An 11,327-nucleotide genomic window follows, 5' to 3' on the forward strand; every position below is an offset into this window, starting at 1 on the left:
GAGTAGCCTGTCTGAAATCTTCCCATGATGCATCCCGATGCCATCGCTTCCTTAGGTTAGTGACGCGTACACACATCTGGCCATCTGTGATCCATTAAACCAGGCCACTGTCTTCTATTACTTCATGGTTCAGTCCTGATGCTCACATGCCCATTGTACGCTCTTTTGGTGGTGGTGGACACCATGGTCAGCATGAACACTCTGACTGGTCTGCAGCTACGCAGTCCCCTACACAAGAAACTAAGATGCACTGTGTTCTGACTGCTTTCTCTCAGAATAAGCATCAACTTTTTCACACTTTTTATACTGTCTGAAATCACATAAATGACATTGGGCTCCTTGTTGAGTCTGGTTCCTCTCAAAGTTTCTTTCTGTTGTTATCTCCGGAAGTTTTTTTCTTGCCACCATCATTCTCAGCTCGTTCATCAGGGGCAAACTGATAACTGATAAATACAGCTGGTTTGCAACAATGACAGTGGTTAAAAGCACTTTACAAATTAAATTTTATTTAAAACTTGGGGGGGCGCTATAGAGCCTATTATGGAGTAGGACGTGTTTTGTCGGGCTCTCGCTGAACAATAACATTTAATATGTTAAAATCCTTTTTTTAATTTCTAGTTTATTCATTAATTGGTCAGTAACACGTAGTCATAACTTCGTGACAAATTTAGTAGTTTTTTTCGGTGTCGGCTATGGCTGCGAACTTAAGAAAATACAAATTCAGCGGATCATCGAGCACTAGGCCCAGCACACCTTCGGCCCTCAGCCCCGTTAGTGAGCCGAGTTCAAGCCGCGCCGCTACTTCATCCTCATCAAAATTGGAAAAAATGGATGTCGAAGACCTCAAATCTCAAATTCTTATGTCACTCAAGAGTGACATTATAACTGTTATTAAGGAAGAATTGAGAAGTGCACTGACCGAAGAACTGAACTCCATTAAGGGTGAGTTACAGACGCTCAAGGCCGAAATCACCAATTGCGTTGCGACAACCCGCGCGGAGATGGACCAGATTAAGTCTTCTGTGAGGGACATGGAGGGCGGACTGTCCACATGGTCGGATGAAGTGGTCTCAATGCAAACTACTATAACGAGCCTGCAGGCAGAAATGACCGAACTGAAAGCCAGGTATGATGACATGGAAGGGAAAATGCGGAGATGTAACATTCGAATCCTGGGCGTTCCGGAAGAACCGGGGTCAAGCTCCACCGCGTCTGTCTCTAAAGTACTGACCGAAGTTCTGCAGATGGACAAGGACCTCCTTATTGACCATTCGTATAGAAGTTCTGGGCCCAAGAAGCAAGGAGGGAAACCGCGCACCATTGTGGCCAAATTACACTACCATCAGGACTGTATGGAGGTACTGCGCCGTGCTCGGTCCCGAGGTCCACTTCGCTTTAACGGGGAGCAAATATCCATATTTCCCGATTACACTCCGAGTGTGGCCAAGGCTCGTGCGGCATTTACTGAGGTTAGAAAGCTCTTACGAGGACAGGACGGTGTGCGCTTCGGCATTTTGTATCCTGCACGACTCCGTATCACCTATAAGGGCGAGGACAAGATGTTCACTGATCCGGATAAAGCCATGCACTACGTTAAGCACAGTGTTATTACTTCTGCAGAAGCCAGTCCTTAACTCCTGAAGAACGTTCATATTTCCTATCGTTGGCACATGGACGGTAAATACAGTACTGACCGGGGTAAACTACAGTGTTATATTACAAGTTAGTGTAATTACGTTGAAGTGTCCGTTTTAGTTTCAGTACAAAGTTTTTTGTAATTAACGCTTTATAATCATAATAAGGATGATGTTGACTAGTTAATGTTTAGACTTGTTCATATATTTTATTGTTACAAGCTTATAAGATGGTTTAGTGAGAGCCTGATTTTGGCTCAGTAGGATCCAGATAAGCACAGTGTGTGGATTTGTTGTTGTGGGTTGGGTTAATCACCTGGGTTTAATGGGTGATTGGGTTAGGGTTCAGGCCAGTCAGCAGTACTTTTAAAAAAAAATCTCTTTCTCTCTCTCTTTTTTTCTTTCTTTCTTTCTTTTTTCCTGGCTCTATTCTATTTTGTGTAAATCTGCAGCTTCACTATTGCTATTAACTTTTCATGACAAAAACAGGCGTTTCTTTTAGACAGACTAATGGTTGTTTGATTAATTTTGTTAGTTGGAATGTTAAATCCCTTAACCATCCTGTAAAGAGGAAAAAAGTCCTCATTCATTTGCAACACCTCAAAGCTGATATTGCTTTTCTTCAAGAGACCCATTTACGTACATGTGACCAATCTAAATTAAGGGAGGGGTGGATCGGACAAGTATATCACTCCAACTTCCGCTCAAAGGCGAGGGGGGCTGCTATCCTGATTAATAAAAACTTACCATTTGTAGCAACTACTGTAGATGCAGATACTGCTGGCCGCTATATTATTGTAGTTGGGCAAGTATACGGGCTCCCACTTATTCTAGCCAATGTGTATGCACCCAATTGGGATGATGAAGGTTTTTTTGTTAACTTTCTGTCTCGGATCCCAAATATGACAACCCACCACCTTATCATAGGAGGTGATATAAACTGCGTTCTTTCCACTGTGTTAGATCGCAGTTCCCAAAAAAAAACGCCCAAATCCAAATCAGCAAAAGTGATACAAAGTTTCCTGGAGGCTTATGGATTGGCAGATGTTTGGCGTTTTCGAAATCCTACTACAAGAAAATACTCATTTTATTCTCCAGTACATTATACTTTTTCACGCATAGATTATTTTCTTGTAGATAAAAGGCTTCTGCCTCTTGTAACAGATTCGGATTATAAAGCCATAGTGATCTCAGACCACTCTCCACTGACTCTGTCAATCCATATCCCCAGTGCAGGGCCTAACTATCGTCCTTGGAGATTTAACTCCTCACTTCTGTCAGATGAGAAGTTTGTGAGCTTTATGAGTTCAGAGATAGAGTTTTTTTTAAATGTCAATCAAACTCCAGGTATGTCATCTTCTACAGTTTGGGAATCCTTAAAGGCATATTTAAGGGGGCAGATTATTTCTTTTTGTGCAAAACAAAATAAGGAGACCAGGGAACAATTTACAAAATTAGCAGATAAGATAAAGAAATTGGATTCAATATGCAGTGTGTCACCTACACCAACCATACTTAAACAACGCTTATTATTACAAGCGGAATATAATTTAATTTCGACGAAACAAGCAGAATATCTGGTTTTAAAATCACGCTCCTCATTTTATGAGCACGGGGAAAAAACGGGTAGACTGTTGGCCAATCTGTTGCGCCAGCGCTCGGCTAAACAAGCTATACCTGAAATTAAAAATGATCATGGTATCAAGTGTACTGATAATTTAACTATCAATAGCTGTTTCCTACACTATTATAAATTACTATATACTGCTCCTTCAGCTGTTGACACCTCGACATTAGAGGCCTTTTTTCAAAATTTAGGTATTCCTACAATTAGTGCAGATACAGCATTACAATTAGATGAGTCTATATCTGATACAGAAATAGCCCTAGCAATCCAAAGTATGCAATCTGGTAAATCACCTGGACCAGACGGATATCCTTCAGAATTTTTTAAAACCTTTTCCAATCAGCTCTCTCCTCTGTTGGCGGCAGTTTTCCGAGAAAGCTTTTCTTCTGGTTCATTACCTCCAACTATGCGGCAAGCAGTTATATCCTTAATTTTAAAGAAAGAAAAGAATCCTCTTGACTGTAGTTCATATCGTCCAATTTCATTGTTGAATACAGATACGAAAATCTTAGCAAAAGTTTTGGCCCGCCGTCTGGAGAAAGTTATGCATTGTGTTATTTCACCTGATCAAACAGGCTTCATAAAAAACAGATATTCTTTTTTTAATATTAGGCGCCTGTTCAATGTTATCTATAACCCATCTCTATCTGACACTTTGGAAACAATTATTTCCCTGGACGCGGAAAAAGCATTTGATCGAGTGAATTGGGATTTTCTTTTTTACACTCTTGGTAAATTTGGTTTCGGCCCTAAATTTATATCATGGATAAAAGTGCTATACTCATCCCCACTGGCTGCCGTTCGGACAAATAACAACTTATCCCCTTTCTTTGAGCTTCAGCGTGGTACTAGACAGGGGTGTCCTTTGTCACCTCTTCTCTTTGCTGTGGCTATTGAACCATTGGCTATCGCATTAAGGGAAAATGCCAATATTAAAGGTATCTCTCGTGGGGGAGTGGAACACAAAGTTTCCCTGTATGCTGACGATATGCTGCTTTTCATATCCGATCCTCCCCATAGCCTACCAAAACTCGTGGATTTACTGAAAGACTTTGGTGAAATATCTGGCTACAAGGTTAATCTACAAAAAAGTGAAATGATGCCAATTAAAAACAATATAGCACAGTTTCCTGATTCAACCCCCTTTAAGATTAGTCCCAGAAAAATCAAATATCTAGGAGTTTGGGTAACACACAACCATGCAGATCTCTACAAGGCGAATTATCAGGTTCTACTTTCCAAAACAAAATTAGACCTTGAAAGATGGGACTTGCTACCTCTCTCTTTGGGCGGAAGAATAAACACAATTAAAATGAATCTGTTTCCAAAATTCCTGTACCTATTTCAGTGTCTTCCAATCTTTTTAACAAAATCTTTTTTCAATAACTTAAGTAGTCAGATTTCTACTTTTATTTGGAATAAAAAACAACCACGTATTAAACAAAGTATCCTACAGAGGCCCCGTGAATCGGGAGGAATGGCACTTCCAAACTTTCTTTATTATTACTGGGCTGCTAATGTAAGGGCAATGTTATTCTGGGCACAGTATGCAGTCAACCCTCCCGTCTGGGTGGCTATAGAGGAAGCATCCATGGGATCAATATCTCTCTCATCATTATTATGTGCTAAATTGCCACAAAAACAACCCACATCTTCTTTTACCTCAAACCCACTAGTTATACACTCAGTTAAAATTTGGAATCAGTTTCGGCGTCATTTTAAGCTTACTGATCTATCCTTGATAGCACCATTAAATGGACATTGTATGTTTGCTCCGTCTTACACGGATAATGCTTTTGGGGTTTGGTTTAGGTGTGGTATTGTGTCATTATACGATCTTTACACTGACAATATCTTTGGCTCATTTGAACAACTTGTACAAAAGTTTAACATTCCCAGGACACATTTTTATAGATATCTACAGCTGAGGAATTTCATTTCCTGTAACTCTGACTCCTTCCCTTTGTCTCCTTCTCCATCCCTTTTAGATTCTGTTTATAGCTGTAAACCAGATGCCAAACAGATGATTAATGCTGTATACAAGTTATTAAACACAAGTAACTCAGCCACATTAGATACACTTAAAAGCAAATGGGAAAATGATATAAAAGAACAAATTTCAGATAAACTGTGGCAAAAGATAATACATAGAATTTACTCATCATCAGTTTGCCTCAAACACACAGTCATTCAGTTTAAAATTGTTCACCGGCTTCACTGGTCCAAGGTAAAACTGGCAAGGATTAGAGAGGACTTTGATCCCACATGTGACCGATGTAAGCAGGAACCAGCTACGCTACTACATATGTTCTGGACATGCCCAAAGCTATACAATTTTTGGAGTTTTATTTTTGATACCTTGTCAAAAATTTGCCAAATACCATTAAAACCATCCCCATTTATTGCACTTTTTGGTGTTGACTCAAGTGGTGTCCGCTTGAATGACGCCAAGGCCAATATGATCGCCTTTAGCTCCTTTCTCGCTAGGAGACTGATCCTGTTTAGATGGAAGGAGTCGTCGCCACCAGTGGGTACTCACTGGATTAAAGAGGTCTTGTATTTTCTTCATCTAGAAAAAATTCGCTATTCTATAAAGGGATCCATTCAGAAATTTTATGATACCTGGCAACCATTTATAAGCCATTTTGAAAATATAGATGCAAATCAATTAGATCTGTAATAAAATATTGCTTTTTTAGGCTTTGTTTCTAATACTTTCCTTCTCTTCCATTTCTGTTTGATGTGCAATTTATTTCTTTTTTTTTTTTTTTTTCCCTTTTTTCTGCTGGCTGGTTTTTTTTTTTTTTTTTTTGTGGGGTGGGGGGGGGGGTACAGTTAGAAAAAAAAAAATAGTGTACAATGTATGTATGTATATGTAACTTGTTAATATTCTCAATAAAAAAGACTTTGATCAAAAAAAATTTTATTTAAAACTTTATCAATTTGAGCTACTGTAGTTCTTCTATTGGTTTAGACTCCACAGGCCAGTCTTTGCTCCTCACATCCATCAGTAAGCCTGGGCCGCACATGACCATGTCGCTGGTTCACCAGCTTTCCTTCCTTGGAGCACTTTTGATACGTCCTGACCACCGCAAAACAGGAACATCCCACAAAAGCTGCAGTTTTGTTGTTACTCCGTCCCGTTCGTCTAGCCATCACAACTTTGACCTTGTGAAAGTCACTCAAATCTTTTTTTTTTTCAGTACGTTTGGCCATTTTTTTTGCTTTCAACACATCAACGTCAGGGACAAAATGTTCACTTGCTGTCTTATATATCCCAACCACTTCCAGGTGAAATTGTAACGAGATAATAAATTTTATTTGCTTCACCTTCAGTGGTCATAATGTTACACAGAAACAAAGTATATATACTTATTTATGTATTTATTCATTTATTATTTTATAAAAATTTAACTCGACAGTGGGTCTGGACTTGCTGGATGTAAACGTCTCCTCGTCTCCTCTGCACTACCTGATGAGCGTAAGCCCTGAGCGAGAGCGGATAATAAGATTAAGATGAGCGTGCGCTCGTTCAGCATCTTTAATAAGTTCTCTATAAATAGTTCTTGAGTGTATCTAGTGCTTTGTGTGGAACAGGGGGGCTGGAGTTTATCTCCAACACTAATGACTTTCTGATAAGACGAGTGACTCATCAGTTTTCTGATCATAGCACGGGCTGCATATGAGACGGGCTTCTCTGGCTTTTATCTACGATCTTGCTACATGTGCTCATACGGTGTGAAGCTGAGCGGGTGTAAACGGAAATCCAGCAAGGGGAAAAAAAAACAACAAGGAGACACTAGAGCATACGGGGGCTCCGCTGAAACAGGCTTAAGTATAGGGATTTAAGTTGTGGTTGCCAGATCTGTAATGATTCCGCAACACTGGGACTTTTGGTACAACTTTGATTTCATGCACTAGGGTGAAGTGTGATATAGTAGTGAAGTGTGATATAGTAGTTTATAACAAATTAATTATAATTATAGGACAGTGTGACGTCTATTGTTATAACTACACAAGATAAAACAGAGACTTTTCTTTAAAATCCATTGGATTAATTAGCGGTAGATTAGAAAGACAATGTACGTATTTATACAGGGACCTTATTAAAACTGACTACTAAAACAACAAGGCATAGTAAATATTATGCTTAGCGTACATATAATATATATTAATATCCATATTGTACAATTAATGGTGAGCGATAAGACAAATATATTGCAATATCAGAGCATTACACCAAGACATGATTAACCTTGCTGTTTGGTTTCAAACAAGCTTCTCCAAACACAGTCAATATTATTTAAAAAAAGAAAATAAAAATGTTAGTACACCCAAAATATATATATAAAAAAGTGTAACGTGTTATATCGTCAAATTTCCCAAATTGTTTGAGAATTGTAATTAATTTATTAAATACAACACAACTTACAATAAAAAAACAACAAAAGATATTTGCATTGAAACTTTAGACACACACTTTATCTATAAATACACTGACATTTCTAAATCTAACACTAAATTATTCAAACATAGATGTGGTTAAAAATTTATAAAGCTATGTTCACATCACCGGCCTGAAGTGAAAAATCCGATTTCTCCTATCGTAACACAGATCAGATTTTTTTTGTGCTGTCTGAATACATGAATCTGATGTTTTTAAGATCAGCTCTGAGTCAATTTTGTATGCAGTCCTAAAACAGATACATAACCTATACATGGTTAAGTGACCTGAATGAAAATAGACAGGTCGGGATTCATGTGACGTTTGTGGCTCTGGGCATGCATGGAGCGTTCGCTGATGTCATCAGTCAGCACCAGCCATGCAGGGATTTTATAGCAGTGCTAGCAACTAAACGGGCTTTCTTTCTTTTTTCAGACATCAACAAATACAACCAACCAACTGCTCCTATTTCTCCAGTTTTTCTCTTGCTAAAATGTCATTCATTCTTTGAAATTAATGAATGGTTGCACAAATATGGGGTATTTTATCCCAGATAATGCGTCCACATTAAAGTTAGATAAAAGTCACTTGTCTCGTGTTCAGTCAAGTATGTCTTTCAACAATGTTCAGTTAAAAAAACACAAAAAAACCCTGCATGTTAAAGACTTCCTTTTTGGTTTGTGTTTTTTTTGTGTTTTAACACATTTATTTTGAGGGACGTGCGATGTTGCACAAATCCTTCCAACTAAATAAACATGTTAACCATCTCATAAATGTTCAGGCATTCAACTGACACTATATAAGTATTGTTTAAGTGAGATGTTTTAATTCCTTAAGGTAAAATATAATCTGAATACATTTTTGAACTCTGAAGACAGACGACCTGAGAGTGAATATAAAATACTATGTGCTTCTTTTGGGAAGGTCTCGGCTTGTTACGGGCAGATCTAATTTCTTATTGACCTTTCACGTGATCTTGGTGCGTGCTAACGGAAAAGAAAGATGCAACAAAGGATAAAGTTGCTGGAAATGTTAAGGCTGGTGTTCTATAAATTCAACGCTTACTACACAAGTGCGTAGCAAAATACATCATATTTTAGATGAATGAATGAATATTGCCTCCCAATTGGGAAATGTTAATCTATCTTCATTCCCACTCATCTATACTGTTTTTATCATGTGTACAGGGTCGCAGGGGCCTGGATCCTATCCCATGAGACTGTACTGAGGTGGGGTATACCCTGGCCAATCCATCGTAGGGCGCTCACACAAACACACTCGCACGCTATGGGCAATTTGAGAACTTAAGTTAGCTTAATCTGCATGTCTTTAGACTGTAGGAGGAAACCCACCAAGCACTGAAAGAACATGCAAACTTCTTGCACACAGACCCTGGAGCGGGAATCAAACCCTTAACCCTGGAAGTGCAAGGCCACTTATCCACCATGCCACCTTCAATCTATCTTCTATCCATCTTTAGTTTAATTATATGCCTCTAGTGCAACTCTCCTTTTATAGTAGCGAAATCTTTCTTCTCCATCTTTCCATTTAAGGTCATGGACAGTCGTATAAGCATTTCATAGCTCATTGCTGCGTTGACATAACATTAAAAATCTACACGTGCTAAAAGTGTTAAAGCGATATAAATTGTATTCTGATTAGGTTTAAAAAGAAAAAGTCATAAAGTGCTACGAGTATGTCAGGAAACAACAACTCTGATAAAACAGTACATCATTTTTTTTTTCAGCACTCTGCCCAATTAAATCTACAGGTAGGAGATAATGAGAAAGCAACATGGACTGAGAGAAACTTTATGTTGTCTGGTACAGTCTGGCAAGGTAGGGAAAACTGATTAGTTGTGCAGGTTTTATCTCTCAGTATGATCTTTAACTTTGTAACAGTTCAAGACAGGATAATGAAAAGCCTCTGAAATTGAGTTGGAAGCCTTCAGACCTGTATGTGTGTGTTTTAAAGACGTAATAAAGGATGCTGTGTTGCAATCAAGCCGTAAGAAATGTACACTGGGAACACTGGGTGTGTGTGTGTATGTGTGTGTGTAAGTAATCATTAACCATGTTTTCCTACCATGATGGAGAAGACAGAGAGCAGGCTAACTCCAGGTGCAGCGGTATTAAACCCTGCAGTGTTCTAAACTGTCTGCTGTTCATCAGAGTTTAACACTAAAGCCAGCTGCACCGTTTCCATGGAGCCACTTCACTCCCACGGTGCGTTCATCCAGCTAGCATAAGATTAGCATCCCCAGCATTAGCGCTGTAATCCGTCCGAAAGGCGTGTTTATTTCCGTGCACTGCCCTGTGTTTACCTGTTAGCTAAGCTAGGCTAAGACAAGCTAAGCTAACTGGGAAGCTATCATGGAGGCTAATCCAACTAGCCCAACTGCTGTCACACAACACGGCATAGAACTCCAACTTGTCAGTCCGGAAGCGTTAGCGCGCACTCACCTCTGCGAACATGGTGTGAGACGTCGGGGCAGAAGCCGCGCTCTTTAACCCCACCACATTGTCCCAGCTGGGTTACACCGCGCTTGTGTGTTTTATTTTTTTATTAGTTGAATTGTTTAAAACCAAACGAGCTTCCAGACTCGCTGCACTCTCCGAGGAGTCTCCATATTGCGTGGTTTACGTGCAGAATGCCCCGCCCACACCCCTAGGTCGCGAACTGATTGGCCGGAGTGACGTGACGCAACATACTCACCCGTGATTAGTGCGAAGGAATTCTTACTCTAACTCAGACTACGTGTTATCTGGTTTATTAACACCAAAACAATACATAGTACTGTAACTCTAACCTGCCTGGTGCTGTGGAGAGTTTATCAGACCTCTTTAACCACTACTGGACCTCCACTCAACCAGTGTCTGCAACTGTTTTCAGGGGAAAGTACATATGCTCCTGTATTCTTTGCAGAAGTCACCAGATGACGTCGTAGACTAATTTGGATATGCGCTGAAATGACACCGCTGGAGGCATTGGTGGCTCAGCAGTAGGTTTCTCACTTGCCATGGGTTCAATTCCCACCTAACGCCCAAACTCCAGCCACTGGACGCATTGCCGTTCCCAAGCCCGGAAAAAAATGGGAGGGTTACATAAGGAAGGGCATCCAACATGAAACCTGTGCCAAGTTGTGCGCGGATCAGACGGAAGCAAAATAGAGTAGAGTTTTAATAAAATGTTACAAAATATTTGTAGAATAGCATACGAGTAATTCCATGCCAAAGTCAACCTTACCCATAGGACAGGTCTAACCCTCCATGACATCACTCGTAGGTCTTTTCTGATGACCATCTTAGCAGGCATTAACCCCGGTTAATACAAGCCTATCTACCCATTCATTTGTACTCCAACTAGGGATCATGACGGCCAATGATGATTACCATTGTATGACTCAGTCACTTACTCATTTATCATCTATACTGCCTTATTCTGTATACAGTATCAGGGGTCCTGGAACTAACCCCAGGAGACTTAGGGCTGAAGCGGGGTACACACTGGACAGGGTGCTAAACCATTGCAGAGCATTACCATTGTATTTGTTCCCATTTTCTCATTCTCATTTATTCTCATATTCCCATTTTCTTATTTTTTTTTTAACTCGTTTGTGTGT

The 11,327-nt window shown here is 39.7% G+C and overlaps 1 protein-coding gene across 2 annotated transcripts in view; it reads right to left on the bottom strand.

Annotated features, from left to right (window-relative positions):
• snx13 (sorting nexin 13) overlaps positions 1-10,335 on the bottom strand; it is a 45,989-nt gene extending 35,654 nt beyond the window's left edge. For both annotated transcript variants that reach the window (XM_053492344.1, XM_053492343.1), the window contains exon 1: positions 10,168-10,335. In XM_053492344.1, coding sequence (XP_053348319.1) covers positions 10,168-10,179 — 12 coding nt within the window. In that variant the 5' untranslated portion in view covers positions 10,180-10,335. The remainder of the gene's footprint in view (positions 1-10,167) is intronic.
• Between the last annotated feature and the right edge of the window lie 992 nt (positions 10,336-11,327).

This window comes from Clarias gariepinus, chromosome 3 (assembly GCF_024256425.1).
Source record: "Clarias gariepinus isolate MV-2021 ecotype Netherlands chromosome 3, CGAR_prim_01v2, whole genome shotgun sequence".
NCBI classification, from domain to species: domain Eukaryota; kingdom Metazoa; phylum Chordata; class Actinopteri; order Siluriformes; family Clariidae; genus Clarias; species Clarias gariepinus.